The sequence below is a fragment of the Carassius gibelio genome, chromosome B24, assembly GCF_023724105.1.
Source record: "Carassius gibelio isolate Cgi1373 ecotype wild population from Czech Republic chromosome B24, carGib1.2-hapl.c, whole genome shotgun sequence".
Lineage (NCBI taxonomy): Eukaryota > Metazoa > Chordata > Actinopteri > Cypriniformes > Cyprinidae > Carassius > Carassius gibelio.
This window is the reverse complement of record NC_068419.1, coordinates 8,412,472-8,429,775: the sequence shown is the minus strand read 5'-3', so window position 1 is coordinate 8,429,775 and position 17,304 is coordinate 8,412,472. Positions and strand designations below refer to the sequence as shown.

Sequence of the window (17,304 nt, the reverse complement as noted above, 5' to 3'; positions counted from 1 at the left end):
GCAGTCTGGTCAATTAGGGGGGTTAAGTTAGGAACCCAAAAGGTTAATGTGATGTCATAGAGCGGGTCAAAGTTCATATTTATTCACATATGATTATAAGAGCTAACAATAAATCATTACCGCTACTGATCTAAATGAATAATCTAAAGCAATCTGTCATTGCCACATACAAAATAAGCAATTGCCTATATACTTGTCCAGTCTTTTATGCTCACCAAGGCTGCATTTATTTGATAGAATACAGTAAAAGATACAGTAAAAGCAGTAATAATTTGAAATATCATTACAATTGTAATAAATATTTTCTATGTTAATATTTTAAAATGCAATTCATTCCTGTGATCCAAAACTGAATTTTTATTAGCCATTACTCCGGTCTTAAGAGTCACATGATCCTTCAGAAATGATTCTAAATTCTAATATGCTGACAAAGGATATTTCTGTTTCACATGAATGTTGTTATTTTGTTATATGTTTTAATTAATCAAAGAATAGTTTACTCCAATTACATTTTCAAATATATTCAAATTGAAACTTCTTTTAAATACTACAGTATTTCACATGACTTTTTTTTTTACTGTATTTTTATCAAATAAACAATTACAAATCTGAATTATTCCAAACTTTTGAGTTTTGAGCAAGTGTAAATTAATAAAATATATATCAGAAATATAGCGTAAATTCTTGTGGCCAAAATGTATATTAAATTAATATTTGGGAATATTTGGGAACCTAAACCTAATTTGGCATGGTTATTTGTCATTCCTATTAACTATTTTCAACACTATAATGTGGACATACTAATTCTAATCTAATATTTAGAACAGATAGCATGTGAATTTGGCATAAAGTGCTAAAGTTAAGATGGTTATAAAAGTGTCATATTTTTCTTATGTAGTTCAGTAAGGGCCAATTGCTTCTTTCAGCTTTCTGTGTCTTACCACATTTCCAGACGTAAGTACTCATCCGTCATCCATCTTGTATTTTTAAGCATGTCTTAAAAGTGATTATTAGGCCTAAACCCTTGGGACTGTATTACTGACTGGAAGAGGATCACTGGGCGAAATGGGAATTAGTATTAATCCCTGAAAACGTGGCCCTAGACGACAGTCTGCTGCATGTCTGTAAAGACATAAACACAAGGGCTAGCATGACTGTGAAATGTGTACACTCAATATTTTTGTCTGTAATCTATAAACAGGCGTGACTCATTGAACTTGATTTGATTAAAGCACATTTTTTAAAAATCGATGCAACAAGAAACAATGGTGACGACAGAATTCTAAATGTGTTCTTCAAATAAGCACCTATCCAAATTACCCAAGGAATTATGAAGCCCTTCATTTTTCTCAGTCAGTGTTTATGGTGGTTATGGACCTGTATGTGATTCTTTGTTATATAATTATGGAAAAACTGAGATGTCTCCAGTAAACAAACTTTGTCACTTTCTTTCATTTTTCATTTTCATGTTCATCGGTGAGGTAAAACCTTTCTATATGTGTCTATTTTTTTCTAATATTCTGGTAATTATTGTAAGCTTTATTGCAAATCTCACCCGCTACCAGAGGTCACAATCGGACGTAAAGCTGTGTCACGTGACTCCGTAAACCGGGTTTGTTTAGCAAATCTGAGAACCGGTGACGGGATGCGAGTGAAATGCATCTGTGGGTCAGACTGTATTAATAAGAAGCTAAATCCGCTCAGCTCTTATTACAGGAATAAAATAATTCTATTGAGTGAGCGGGGCCTTATAAAAATGTACCAACCATTAATGTTTCAACCATTAAATTCACTATGATTTCAATCTCTGACATGGTCTTACTTAGTCAATATTTAAGATATTGAGGTTACATTTTCAAAGAATGTTCTTCACCTTATGAAGTATGATTTTATGTAGAAAACAGTGAATCACCATCACCATCACTATGACCCCTTTCTCATAGTGATTAAGCTAATCACATAAAGACGCTGCTCCATCTATTCTATTAACACAAGGAACAGCTGTGGTTTCAAAAGATGATGAGGATACATATGACATGACAACAATGTTTGAACAATCTCTTTTACAATTGCATGTTATTCTTGTCTGTGGGAAGGTTAAACACAGTTTGAGGCTAAATGGTTTAGCACTCTTTGTCTTCTATTTGACTGCCAACTTCATTATGTCCCAGTTCATTGGTCTTTGGCTTAAAACAGTACCATTATTGATGTCCCTGATCCAGTCCGACCTTGACAAACTCCACAATAATAGCTTTGAAGAATCTGCACACACTTTTGTCCTTTTCAGTTGAAGATAATGTGGGGGAAAGCAGCATTGTAAAATCTGGGCAACACACCCTTATCAGCAAACAGCCCAGCTCTATTCTGTCCAAATGTCCTAGTTTGTTTCTAAGGAGAGTTTTGTCCTTGGCAGCAACAGGGATGTCACACTAGGGGTGGATGATGTAAGCACTGCGTTTATCCACCGAGGGAAATCCTAAAAACATGGATTGCAATCTGAAGTTGTTTGCAACTTTCTGTTTCTTCCTGTTGGTATCTCGACTTTACTCATGTGGTTCTGGTTAATTTTTCTCCATGTACCCTCAAGCAGACAGACCTCCCGTGGCCCAGAGAGAGAAGAACGGGTATACAAATCCAAACTGACCCAAAGAAACAACGATTGTGGTGGCACATTCCATCCTGACAGAAATGGCAAACACAGGTGGGGAGTTTTGCTCCAGTGCAGCAGACCTGGAACCAAAGCTGAATCAGAGGCCAGGAAGACTCAACCTTGCTGAAACGACTGCATGGTAGCTTACCTTCACACATACACACACAGCACACTTCGGCCCCCCTGTACATTGTGTGAATGTAGACATTGTTTCATGCCAGTGAGATGGAAGAGGAAGCCTTTATACAGATGGGGTGGATGGGTGGGCACATCAGTTTCATGGGGATTTCTTCAGGCTGTCTAAAGGGATTCTTTAAAATAAGGGAAGGGTTTCAAATAAATAACGATATGTATTATTATTTAGCACTGATGTCTTTGTTTTAGAGTTGTTGTATGTAAATGTATAATTCTGATTTGTGCTCTAGACCTGTGATTTGTAGACCGGGAAAAATTATTAGAATTAAATAAGTCACATCATTTATTTTTTTAATAGAAAATAGAATATTTTAAGTAGCAAATTTGTTATCAATATGAAGTACATTAAGTATCAATACTTAACAATAATTTTACATTTATTTGTTACATATACTAATAGAATTAAGAATTAAGTTAATAAATAACTTGATTACCACTGAATGACAATATATGAATTACCATTAACCTAGATTAATAAATGCTGCAAAAAATGTTTATTGTTGGTTCATGATTCTTGAATTGAGCAAATCAAGACAAAATTTTGTTCAAGATACCATGAACTGAATTTAAAGTCTGCTTTATTGTCAATTCTGCTATGAAATTAAAAAAAAAAGCTTCTTTCATTTTTTTTTTAAGTTTTGTGTGTGTGGGTGCAATCTCCATTAAGTTATTTTGTTTTTAAATCCAGATGGGCTTGGCTCATGAATATTAATTAGATGATGTAAGGTTCACCCAGTAGTCCTAAATGAAAGATGAGGGCTAACCATAGTAGATTACCACTTGCTAATTGCATGTTTATGCTTTCTACTGCAAAGCGACTGTCTGTTGGAGACCTTTGATTTATTCTTATTTTCATGGTGGTTGAATTCTATGGGTTGAATCTATGAAAAATAATGATTATTTCACAAAAAGTAGGGTAGACCTGTCTCTTCAGTTATAATTGTTGCACCCCCTCATCCATTATATATTAATTCCTAGAAATACATTGGTCAAAAGGTGTGGGAACCCAATTTATGCGCTGTCAGAATATTTATAACATATAATGTTTCTTACCAAATGTCACCCATGATGTGTATATTCAAACCACTAAAAAAAGAAAAGCCAAAAGCTTTCAGTTGTTTAGCAACTATTGCACACAATTGGACTAACTAATTGGTGTTGTGTAACAGTGGAGGAGTGTGGTAACTGGCGTCCCCCTGGGCCCATATGCTGGAGGCAGATGGACTGCGTGTTATTAAGGGGTAAGTTGAATATGATCATCCACTCCAGACGGCCTAAAAAACAGGTGAGGACCACCAGCATGAGCTGATCTAATCTCATTTAAATTTCATCAGCCATTTCTCTAAACTGTTTCAAGTGTGTGTTGTGAATGCATTCATTATAAGTGAGTGAAATGTTTATCTAAATCTGCCTCATGTCTTCATACTTGTAATTTGTCTAATCAACAGTTTTTGCTTAAATCCTAAGTACAGGCGCTACACACAACTCACATGTTTTCTTGAACCTTTTCATCTGAGGAGTATTTTCAGTGGCTTATTTTCATTTACACTGAGAGGTTTGTGCACATTCCTTTTATTTCCCCTAACACACTTGATTGTTGAGCATTTCTGGAAATATTCAAAACCATTGTACTTTGGTGTTATGGACAAATCCATAGCACAACACTAATTCCATTATGCCCCTCATATAAACATGAGTAAAGAATGCAAAAACTTTCTGTCAATTATGTACACACACGCACACATATTTGTACACAGTTGCACTCACACGCACATGAAGACGATCATGATGTCAAAAAGCAATACACTCATTAATTCTTTACAGCCTGCATGTAGATGCATATCACACCTCTTCAGTGAGAATAATTGAGGCAAGAAAGAGGAGAAGGATATGTGATGTTTGCAGTGTGGGGGATGAGGGTGTGTTTGTACGGAGGGGGTGAGCTGTGGGGGCGGAGAAAAAAGTGCTGGCTCGCCTCCAGCACTGACGAAAGCTGCTTAACCCTCCCAGTTACCATAGAGACTGTCAGGCGCAGCCACCAGTGAGAGAGAAAGAGAGCGAGGCAGGGAGAACACCAACAAGCGAAGGCAGCAGATAGAAGTGGAGAGGGAGAGGAAAGGGAAAGAAGCATTTAGAGACAGGATAAAATAAAGGAGAGAAGAAGAAAGAAAGAAAAACAGAGTGTGCAGCAGAAATAGTGGCAGCGATGGAGGTTCAAAACGAATGCAGTGAACCGCCTCCATGTGATCCTCAGCCACCAGGAAAGCTAAACAAAGCTGCCTTCAAGCTGTTCAGCAAGCGTAAGTCCGGCAGCAGCATGCCAAGCATCTTCTCTGTCAAGAACAAAGGGGAGTCCACCGGTAAAGCCACTGGCAAGACGCTGGAGCTTGTTAGGAGCAAAACCCATGATGGCTTAATAACGGACGCTCCTTCAGAGCTTGACGGCCACCGGAAAGAGGAATCTGCCAGTAGCGATCAGCTCCACGCCGGCACACCAGATGGTGTGTCCGCTGCCCCCCTCCGCAGCTCCATCACCAAGTCTTTCAGCTTCTTCTCTTTACTGCGCCGGAGCAGCAGCCGTGCAGGAGATGGAACCACTACAGTGGGACGGCGAGGACGAGGACTTAAGGGGCTGTTCAGCAGCATGCGTTGGCGGCGGAAGCCCCAGGTTCAAGAGGACTCCTTAGAGGTGGCCAAGGAGGTGAAGGAAGGAGACCTAATACTTTCCTCTAGCTCCGGCAGCATGAAAATGGAGAAGGACACGACACTAACTCTTGAGCCCCTGCCGCAAGTGTGTGAGGAGACTCCTCTCCCAAGGGAAGCTGAGAAATGGAAGGGGACATCTATGCAGGAATTACAGGGTGCTAATGAATTGGAGTGTGGTAACTTTGGTCTTCCTCTTTCAAACCAACATATAATCACAGAGGAGTCTCCAGTTCCATCTCCTTCACCACTCCGAGCCCAGACAGAAGGACTCCAACATGATGAACACAGCAGTTTGACACACTTGTCCTCCATTCCAACCTGTGCTTTGACCCCACCAATGGAGCACAGCACAGCTGACCCACAATCCGAGCAATCTGTGGATCGCCTTTGTTCCATGTTCACCGATGTAACTTCACTAAAGAGTTTTGATTCTTTAACAGGCTGTGGTGACATCATTGCTGACCCAGAAGAGGATTCTGGGAATGGGGGAAGTGCCACGAGCAGTGGAACCGGTAGCAGTAGTGGGGGATGCATGGGTCACAGATTAAGCGGAGCCGGGACAAATTCAGAGAGATGCTCTCCTGCCAAGCCTCCACTTCGTCCTCAGGTCAGTAGTCTTACATCTATCCATGCTTCTTGCTACATGCCAGCCCACCAAAGACCACGTGCACCCCCTAAAAAGCCACAAGGCAGTGGAGTTGTCGCCTACATGGGTGGAGGGGAGGAGATGGCTAGTCCAGAGGGTGTTAATGATGCTGACATGCAGGGTCTATGGCATATGCTGCCCCAGAAGGGTGAAGACTCCCCAGCCCCACGACGAACAGAGCCTGTCCTCCATCATGCACCAACTCGGCTTGAGAAGAGGACACCACAAGTAAAGGCACTTGGCCTCAGTAAGATCCCTGTGAGCGGAGGTAGCAAGATGGGAAAACAGCAACCCTCACGTCCCTCACCTCCCCCTGTCGATAAAGAACTACAAGATGCCCCACCAAGTGATGAAGGCTACTGGGATTCTCCCACACCTGGCCCAGAAGATGAGGACAGCTCCTTCCTACGCCGGGAAGGTTTGCTGAGGGATAGCTGCTCTGGAGATGCACTTTATGACCTCTACGATCCTGATAGCCCTAGCGCTGCTGGCTCAGATGATGATGTGAGTTCACCAACAAAATCTGCAAGTGATCTAAAAATGAACTTGCCTTCCCCAAAATGCTCATCTTCTGCCACTTCCTCATTCCGTTCCATGAAAGGCAGCACCAGCCTACCTCGAGATTCCAAGATCCCTATCAGTGTGAGGCAAACACCACCTTCCCACTCTTCCAGCCAAGGCACACTGTCTTCCAATCTTAGCCCCACTTTAACCACCCCTCCTAAAAAGACTGATGCTTCAGCACGCACCCGAATCCCTGTCTCAAAGGTTCCTGTCCGTCGTTCCAGCAACAAGAGCACCCCCACTTCACAAAGCAGGAAGTAGAGAGCTTGGAGGCCCATCAGATTTTTGACAATACAAATCTATCACAAGAGCTTTAGGCCAAAACACAATGTTGTTTTTTTTAAATAAAACAATCAACTTACACTTCTTTGATTTCACCCATCTACTGAGGACTATATCTTTACTGTGTTTTTATATCTTCAAAATTAATTTTTTGTGATGTTGCATATTACACCCTAATGTAATTAAGAGTTTTGTAGAATGCACTGCAATATGTAACACATGACATTCATAATAATGTTTTCTTGAGGTTTTTGTTTTTTTTACACCAGCCTTTCACAGAGAAATAATAAGGTGAGAATGCTGAACCTAAGAAGAATGTTTAATATCACAAAGCTTCTAATTCCCTTCCATTGGATAAGCGAAACGCTAATTTCTTGCCCTGTCGTCCCAAAAGCACTGTGTAAAACGCAGCTGCAGTCTTTTATCTCTCCAGTATTTTACATGTAATGAATTCGGAGAACTGTGAGAGACTAAACCAAGCACTTCAGACACTCCTAAATAAAGCTGCATGGAGTCTTGTACATTTAAACTGGATCAGGGAACAGCCTTTTGTATAAGACACACTTTCGTATCACACAACGTGACTTCCTATTGATATTGATGAAAAGTAAGACATTCTTTTTACTGAATCTTCACTTTTCTTACTCTTTTATATTGGAAAAGGACCTCCCTATGACCTCACTGTGGATATTTGTGCACTGCTTGTTTTGTCTTTTGGAAAACACGACTGTGAGTATCCTCCTTTTTCACAGTGATTTATACTACTCTCGCTAACCTGGACATACTGAGCTGGATATTTTTGAATGTAGCATGACATCAGTCTACACAAAGGTCTGTTTAATTTGCCTGCTCACTGCTCAATAAATAAAGGAGAGAGAGATATGGAGAAGCCCATATGTATCATGAATTATCTGTCTTCCGTCATCTGACAATTCTTCTGGAGATGTTATCATCCTTTGCCTCTAAGATGTGGACTGGGCTTCCATAGTAAAAGTTTTCAAGTGAGCAATTGCTACAGAAATTGTCTTCTTAATCAGTATTTTTTTCTAATATAAAAATACCAAAATAACCCTAAAGCAACATAAATTGGCACTGAATTTTTTTAAATTGACAAATTATTTTTTACAAGAAAATAGTGATTAAGAAATAGATTTTATGCAGTATTTGGCTTGGTCCACCAGTCAGTAATACAGTTTTTACTCTGTTTTTTTAACACATTTTTTTGTAAACTGTAAAACACTTTTCTCTTCAGAAGGCCCATGACATGCCTTCTTTCTTTTATACATTTCCTTTCTTTAAATTGTTCTTTATTTAATAAATAAAACAACTCTCTGTGTACATCCAGGAAGTTGACATCTATTCAAGTGTGAATGCCTGCATCATTTTTACACACACAAAACGGCCATGTGGGAAGCTTAGATGTTAGCTTTTTTAATCGCAGAGATGTAAAGAGCATCCCAGTTGTCTTTTTTGCAGCCAGTCACAGTTTGCTGGGATTTAAATCCCACCCGTTAGGAAGGAAGAAGAAAGCTGCTCTGGGTTCATCTGTCGGCATGAATCCGGTTGACAAAGGGAGGTGTTTACTGTGGGTTATGGGGGGAGAATTATGGGCTTCCATTGTCATGGATCTGTTATTGATGTGGTTTTGGGATAGTGAGGTGAAAGAAGGAAGTGTGTGTGGAGTGAATACAGATAAGAAAGAGCTATGCTCGATTTAGTGCTTGTTCATTAAGGCCAAGTGGATAGAGACATGGATATGTGTGTGTGTGTGTCTGAAGGGGGGATTTGGTGCAGTCCCAACAGTAATGGTGCAGCGAAAAAACATTCACTCCTGAACAGCTCTTGCTGCAGTGTGGCTTCTTATGTAAAAGCCTTATGTAACACCATAACCCTCTGATATCATCCCTACACATTAGAAACCTGCTGGAATGTTTGTGTGCACAGATCTATTAACTGCAATGGTTTAAATAATTGGTTAGCATTCGCCACAAATGAGTTGTAATTGGGTCAGCTGGATTTACCCTTTAAAAATGTGTTTTATCTTTCTGTGTGTGTGTATAGTAGCAGAAAATGAGACTTTACTGCTGTATGCATATGCAGAGCTGACGGAGTGTGTATGTGTGACTAATGGTTGGATGGCCTAGTTTTAAAAGACCTGATTCTGTGAATGAAAGAGAGAACAGGGTCAAAGTGAGAGAAACATGGTTTATTTACAAAAACACTATGGTACTTTGGTATATCTTGATATGTTATATTTATAAACCACATTTTAACTGTTGTATGTGTGCTTCAATGAATACCATGGTATTTTGGAATGCCCCAAAACATGATAAAACAATGTTTACAGTGGGAAAAATGCATTCTAAACATTGACAGCAGGTTTACAATAAGCTACATAATGGTGATTGGGACATGATGTGTTGACGTATCAATGCTCAGTAAGACAGTTAGCTTGTGGCTGACGGAAGGGGTGGCTTAACCTGATGATCCCCGAGCTCATATTCTCATTAGCTCTCATCGCACCTGGGAGCCGGATGGGATACCCCAGGGCTCTATCCTCGGTTTGACACCCGCAGGGGCTTAGAGGTCCTGTTTAATAAGCCCAGAATCTGTTCTAAAACTAGGGCCAGAGGCTGAATCATTAGTGTGGTATTTCAGCAATCATGCTCATGGTATATACCTTGAGTGTTCGGATGTCTCTTATGCTCACCAAGGCTGCGCTTATTTGATCAAAAAATCTGTACAATTGCAATATTCTGAAATATTATTGCAATTTAAAATAACCTTTTTCAAATCGATTTCGTATTGATGCATTTTTACATTTATTAAAACTTTTTTTTGTTTTATGAATTTAATGTATTTTAATTTGAATTCAATTATTCCTGTGATGGCAAAGATGAATTTTCAGCAGCCATTACTCAAGTCTTTTATTCAACATGATCCTTCAGAAATCATTCCAATATGCTGAATTAAAAAACATTTCCTATTATTGTCAATGCTGAAAACAAATGTGCTATTTAATATTTTTGTGGAAACCATTATGTTTATATTTTACAGATTTTTTTAAATTGTATATTCTTTTCTTAAATTATTTATTTTGATCACAAATAGACAAATATGTACTTTTTATGGATAAAATGGCCATAGATTTGGCATATTGTTAAAAATGTACTATTATATAACGAATCACGGTACATGTTGCTTTTGCCCACATAACAGTGTAGTTATGACATCTCCTTGTTCCATGTGCTTGTATCCTGTATCCTGTGGCTTTTGTTTTGCATGTGTTAGTGTGAGAGAGGGGCAGAAGAGAGAGAGAGGAAGTGAAGACAAAAAACTGTTATGTAGTGAGTGTAAGCAAAAGGTCTATTTAGAAGGGGCTTTGCTTGGGTGGAATTGTATTGAATTTGATTACAGTGAACAGAGAGAAGATACATAAGAGCACATTTATACAAACAAGTGAAAAAGAAGGAGAGAAAGAGTACTGTATTTCAAGACAGAGGGGGATTGTCTGATGTAAACCAAAAATGTCAAAGGCTCTAAGTGGTTAAAAAGGCCATCTGACGTCACTACATTTATGGGCTACTATGATCCTAAAAGCGAAATAATTCAGTAATACACAATGTAGCAACAAAGGATGAACTGAAAAACTTGAGTAAAAAGTAAATGAATGGTCTCACTCACTCCCCTCTTTTCTCAGAAACACTCTTTCCTTCATTTCCAGGGAAACCCGAAGCGGTTGCTTAAAACTTCTCAGGGGGTTGCCTGCTATCCTAGACTGAACTTTTGTTTTGTACTTGAAGTGCTGCTAGTGAAACGCTCCCTGTTTTTCCTGTTTGACTGCTTTTAGTAGACATAAAACTTGATACGGAGTAAACATAGACATCTAATAGCGTTTGCTTTCTCTGCTTCCTCTCTTTCTCCCCTTTTCCGTTATGTTTCCTCGCTAAAAGTCGCACAGAGGAAATTCCTAATTTTCGGGCCAAGTGGTTTCTACAAAAGAATATTATCTGTATCTTTAATAAGCTGAATGATTACTCCAGGTGAAACGTGTTTGTCTAAATGCTGAAGCTGAAATCTCCCCCCCCCCCCCCCCCCCCAACAAATATGTCTAAAACAAACAAACAAAACGGTTTTGTTTTCGATTGGTCATGTCTTGGTCAGCAAAGACCACCCTATCAATAAAGATCACATGATGCTCCAGTGCCACCAGGAAGAGACGAGACAAAAATAAACTAACTGATATTTGTTGGTTTGGCCGCATCAGTGGATACATACTAGGATTGCATGATCAGAAATCTGTGTTTGCGTGCATATGAAATTATAACAAGGGGGTTTGGCCATTCAAAATCTGCACCCTTCATTTCACACGCTTGCCCTACTACACAAATCTCCATGGTAACCTCAGTAGGTCATCCAATGAGAGGTGGAGGTGGGGCTGGGGGGCGGGGCGTATGCGTGGCTGACGGGAGAGTTTTGTGGACACTGATTGGAGTGAGAATGGTGCAATGTGAGTTTGTGCAAATTCCCAACACTTAGGAGACTCAAATCTCATTTCTTACACTCGCACTCTTTCATTTGCTGCAACCTCATGAGAATAGCACACCCTTTAGTTACTCTTTAGTTTCATGATTTCAAAACGATACTTTCTGGTTGACGGTGTTGTTCATATTTCTTCATTTTTACAACAACTCTGAGAATCTCTACCCAATGGATGATGTCATTTCCTTACAGCCGTTTTTCTTCCTAAACTTCCATCAGCATCAATAATAAATACACATCCAAAACTTTTCATGTATAATTCATCCTATCTGAGCCGCCGTCTCTGAAACAAGAGGAACAAAGTGACATTTTTCTACGAGTTTGCAAGTGAAAAGTGTTGTGAATTATTACTTGTCTGTGGTGTGAGATGCTAAAATACACCAGTCACTCAAGCGCAGACGGAAGTCAAGCATGAAGTAAAGGAAGAGCCTCCTGTGGAGGATATATTAAAAAAAATCCATCTTATCAATATGCTATCAATTAGCCTCGTCTGCCCTGTCAACTTAACATTGTTAAATCCTTCGATCTGGAAAAAGAGAGAGAGAAGGGCAGAAATTATGAGGAGAAAGGGCAAACAATTAATCTCCAACCTATTTGTGCTGAACCCTCACTTTGCAGGCACCATCGCTGACATTTATGTGATGTTCCTTTGGCAAAAGAACCCTCAGTAGTGTCACTGATGGATCCCTGTCATGGTTCAATGAATATAAATGAACCACGGAACAGTAATTCAGTCATGATTGGTCGGCATTGTGTTCCCTATCACTGCCACTTATATGGATGCTCAAGGTCACATGATCTCTCAAGAAATAAAAGTATCAATTGCCTATTCTTACGTTCATACAGTTTGCTAAAAAAAATTTTTTTCTCCTTCAGATATGACATTGATTGTTGACAGCAAAAATATATATACACACCGTTACGGTCCTCAAATCTTTGGATCATGTCTTCTCTTATGAAAGGAAAAATGCAGGATTGACACTTACTAAAGCTAGGTATGTTGTTCATTATTTAATGAAAAGGGGCATTAATGTGTTTTATTTTACCAGAGTTTGCTTGTGCTGCTTGAACAGCATATTCATATTTTTAAAATGAAAATAAAACGGAATTGTGGGTGGGGGTAGTGCATGTACAGTGCATAACCTAACTTGGCTGAATGTCACTTCACTCACTCAAATCAGAATTTAGTTCTTTAGCTTGTGGTGTTAATGTAGCTTATGTGTGTTTTGAGGGAACACTGCTGCTTGTCTGCTGGTGCCATATGTGCTTAATCACTTTCTCTACAGAAAAGCACCACTTAGACGCAGACACAGACACCAATCAAACACAATCATGGTCCCACACAGGACAGGACCAGACAGTACAGGACAGGACAGGGAACGGCTTATCTGACACTGCAGCTGGACACCAGCTGGGCCCCACACCATATATGTGGACCACCATGAAAACGCAAAAAAACAAAACAAAGGTGGGGCCAAATTACAACTCCTTCTACACATACATTTACTAACCGTAGACCCTCCCCCACTGAAACACACCCCTGAAACGGCTGCTTCACACACAAAAGCCTGAGGTCAAGATCACTTGCTGATGAACTGCCTCAAGTCAGTAGACAAGGCAGTCACAAAACAGCAGCTGTGATGCCTCTGACACTGAGTCATTACCAAGCACAAGTCTCTAACCTGTAATTTCACCCCGCTAAAGCGTAACGTGCCTTCTTCCATTAACTAAAAAAGCTAGATTAAAAATTTATGATTTGTGTGAAAGTCAGAGGCTCAGGAATGAGGTCATTTAAGAGCTCACAAAGCTGTTAGTGTCTATGCTGGCCAAAACATATCAAATAATTATGTGAATGCTAGCATGTGTGGGATTTTGTTGTACATATGCAGCATGCATTGCATTCTTGCATTACTGCGGAAGTAACAAACTACAATAGCAGGCAATATAAACATGATGCATTTCGAGTAAGCGCTGTATCCGAATGAATACTAACACATTATACAGCAGGCAAAGAACTGTGAAATTAGTATTTATGTCCAAATGTGTTGTGTTTGCAGAACAATAGGTGAAAAGTACACAGATGGCTTACTACTTCCAGCGAGATTTTGAAGTGTGCGTGCATTGGGCACTTTTTCCAGCGTACATCATGTTTATGTAGAAAGTAGATGTATTTTGAGGCCTAATGCCATTCCTAAATCTGCAGATGGGGTCTAAATGCATGAGGAAACTCCCTCGGGATCAACCCTAAGAAAAATGTCCTGTCTGTGTATGTGTATTCTCTGAGGACAGATGTCACCGCGTAAGTGCATTTGAGCGGGAATCTCTCCGGCATCAGTTATCCTCAAACAGACAGGTCGACGCTTGACAACATGGGGTCCTTCCCCTTCTAATATATTAAAATGCGTTCAATATATTAATGTTATTATCACGCCAGATGCGAGTGCACACAAGTGTGTCCACATGCATCTCATTGCAGGGAGAGCTATGAAAGAAATTTAGCCAAAACAACGGGAGGTAGAAACTAAAGAGGGAGATGACTGACCAAACAAAGGACATAGATGGAAACAGGATGTTTTATTGGGAACACCGCAGCCCAAACACCTTCCTTAGAAAGTGCGGTTTTAAAGGGAACTGACAAATGATTTGCTTGGCTCTAGTTTGCACCTCCTCACGGGACAATCCTGCGTACACGGTATTCGCTCGAAATGAAGGACAAGTAAAGGACAGTATTCCCACAAAAGAAAACCAAATATAGGACATTAATCATAGCTAGGATGATGTCAGACAACCTAAACCCAGCATTCACATCCTAACAAGGCTGTACATGAAAAATTAGAGCAGGCCTGCAGGGCTCAATACTCATGCACACGCCCGGAGGACGTTTAGGCTGAAATGTTCACGTGCATGTAAATCCATCTGTTTATCTAGAGTGCAAAGCAAGTTTATAAGCAAGAAGACCTGGAAGAACACTCAATCTATGTGGTAATCCTGAACAAACTGACTAATCTACTCACCACCCTGTTATTACTCAAATCCTTCATTTGATTTCGGTCCAGTGCGTCTTGTTTTCCTTCGGGAAACGATGTAATATGTCTACATGGACGACTATATACTCACACGACATAGTCAAAGGTTTATCAAGTAGACAGAGATCATAAACAATATACATATGCAAAAATAAAGATGCATGCATGGTTAACAAGAGTATAAATATACATCTCAAATGAGTATTAACAATATTCAAAACAGACTACTGGTTAACTCACAGATAAAAGCTTATGGATAACGTTTTCAGCATGGCTGTCGCCTCCTGCTGGTGGTAATGAAATTACACATCAAATTCAGTCTGATTGGACTTGAACTAATAAAACCACACAAACTAGGACAATAAGGACATGTTGTATTGTAGTACTGGCTTTACCTGAAGCTTAATTCTAGGGATCAAATACATTTTACATTTTCTGTTGACATCAAACCAAATACAAGTAATCATAGCCTAAAAATGGGCCAAAAGCATTTAATACAGTTCATAAAAATGCAAAAGTTTCATATGCATGATGATAAAATGATCAAGAATTATAAGACATACTAAAAACTTAGTCTCTGTGTAGTATAACTCTAAACGGAGGATGTTTTATCCTGTGTAATACCTGAACGGCAAGCAGCTTTAGTGTTTCGGAAGTTTGTAATGAATAACTTTAGTGTTAAAATAGCCACACATGCGTGTCTTATAGCACCTTTGATTAATCTGAATGTTGAGTATAAAAGCATATATCAGTATAATATAGAAGTGAAGGCACTGGCAAACACCAACACACGCAATGCATCTAAACTCTATATCGTGTGGTCAGTGTGCATTTCATCTTTGGCACAACAGCTGACAGCTGTTTATATTATAATGTGTGTGTCCCTGAGGCCCTGTACACAAGATAACAAACAGACCACACACAACGTGGCACACTGGCACTAAATATCATTTAACACGTCTTTCTCTCTTCACACAATCAGACAGACGAAATACCAAAAGACACAAACATGCACACAAAATCATAGGATATGTGTTCCATTCCATCTTCTGGGCCGCCAAGCAAAAGTTCATGTTGCATAAAAAATATATATATAAAGGTAGTGAAGAGAAAAGCTTCAATACTGTGGATTGAGATTGGAAAACTGATACGAATGCAAAAATAATACGATCAGTTCAGCGTTTGGGGGAATCAGTACTGAAGCCAGCATGTGAATGAGTGCAGATCAAGTCCAGGGGTTTTTAAGTCCACACACTGCACATATCATTCCTTCTCTGCTAGCATAAAACATCTAAATCATGAACTGAGTGTATCCCTCTGCCCCCGTTACGATGACGTCCATCCATATTCTCATAGCTTCTGGAGAGGGTGCCACCATGTAGTAGACGCGATCATGAGTCTTCACACTGAACGTAAGTGAAGGGTTTGGACTCTGAGAAAGAGAGAGGGGTAAGATTACAGGTTGGCCTATAGGGGGCAGCAATGAAACATTTAAACAGGGGAGTCCACACATTGGTCCCGAAGGGCCACTGTCCTGCAGAGTTTAGCTCCAGAGTTTCTCAACAAACCTGCCTAGAAGTTTCTAGGATATCTTTTAAGATCTTTATTAGCTGGTTCAGGTGTGTTTAAATGGGTTTGGAGCTGAACTCTACAGGACAGTGACCCTCCAGGAGTAGGATTGGACACCCCTGAATAAAAATAAAATAAAATCCTTGTTTATTAATGCTAAATAACAATAATTATCTTATTATAGGCTTTATTTTAAAAGTCAGTAACATACTGAACGTTATCCATTTATAGTTTTCATAATAAATGTCATGGGCAAATGTTAACTCTTATTAATGATTTTAAATGTTAAAATGTTAAATAAAATACATGTTATTAATAATTAAATGTCAATAATTAAATACATTATAAAGAACATTTAAATGTTACAATTATTGTAATTAAATATTTTAATTATTTTAACTTAATAAAATCAAAAATCAAAATTATTGCAAACACAGTATATACATTTCATTAAATTGATAATTATCAGTCGCAGAAGAAAAGTACCTTGTGGGCACTCTTTAAGTGGTCGTAATATACTTCCTCTATGGCCTGGAAATAAATCACTCCTTTCAGTTTGGCTTCGTGTTTATCTGAAACCGTACAACAAGTACAAAAATCAATACTGATATCATTTCAAACCACCAGCTTCATGAGTGAATAAGTGAAGGGGAAAATGACCTGCATAGTAGCTCAGGGTCCTGCGGTTACGGTCGAAGACAAACCAGCGCTTCTTCCAGGTTTTGATTTTGCCGCCCATCTTAATGAGGAAGCCCCTGCAGGTTTTCTCTGTGATGGAGACGTGGTAACAAGTTTCTGTGTTATGGCCGGCCGAGTCGATGTGGCCACGAAGGTCGAAGTCGTCCTTTCTTACGGGTAGGTAGCGCGTGAGGGGACGAGACTGTGGCAGGGTCACAAAGTATTTGTGCATCAGTCAATTAGATTTAAGTTAGTTCTTATGTGGCAGCTAATATGTGTTTAAGCATGTTTCCATGTAGTTTCTAGTGTATTTTGAGGCTGATAATCTGTTCTGAGTGTTTTATTATGTTGCTGTGTGTGTGTGTGAGTGTTAATGCGGCTTTGGGTTTCACTCATGTCTGTGATGTTATGGGGTGAGTTACAAAAATTTGTATGAAATTTTTAAG

At 39.3% G+C, this 17,304-nt stretch overlaps 2 protein-coding genes across 14 annotated transcripts in view; one reads left to right on the top strand and one right to left on the bottom strand.

The window, feature by feature from the left end:
* Positions 1 to 4,865: 4,865 nt before the first annotated feature.
* LOC128012812 (APC membrane recruitment protein 2) lies at positions 4,866 to 8,402 on the top strand. Its single transcript, XM_052595357.1, has one exon. The coding sequence runs from the start codon at positions 5,052 to 5,054 to the stop codon at positions 7,020 to 7,022; it is 1,971 nt and encodes a 656-aa protein (XP_052451317.1). The 5' UTR covers positions 4,866 to 5,051; the 3' UTR covers positions 7,023 to 8,402.
* Positions 8,403 to 14,983: 6,581 nt separating this feature from the next.
* LOC128013273 (pleckstrin homology-like domain family B member 2) overlaps positions 14,984 to 17,304 on the bottom strand; it is a 42,239-nt gene continuing 39,918 nt past the window's right edge. For all 13 annotated transcript variants that reach the window (XM_052596141.1, XM_052596130.1, XM_052596133.1 and 10 more), the window contains 3 exons: positions 16,841 to 17,060; positions 16,667 to 16,752; positions 14,984 to 16,043 (listed from right to left, as the gene is read on the bottom strand). In XM_052596141.1, the coding sequence (XP_052452101.1) occupies positions 15,903 to 16,043; positions 16,667 to 16,752; positions 16,841 to 17,060 (447 nt within the window). In that variant the 3' untranslated portion in view covers positions 14,984 to 15,902. The remainder of the gene's footprint in view (positions 16,044 to 16,666; positions 16,753 to 16,840; positions 17,061 to 17,304) is intronic.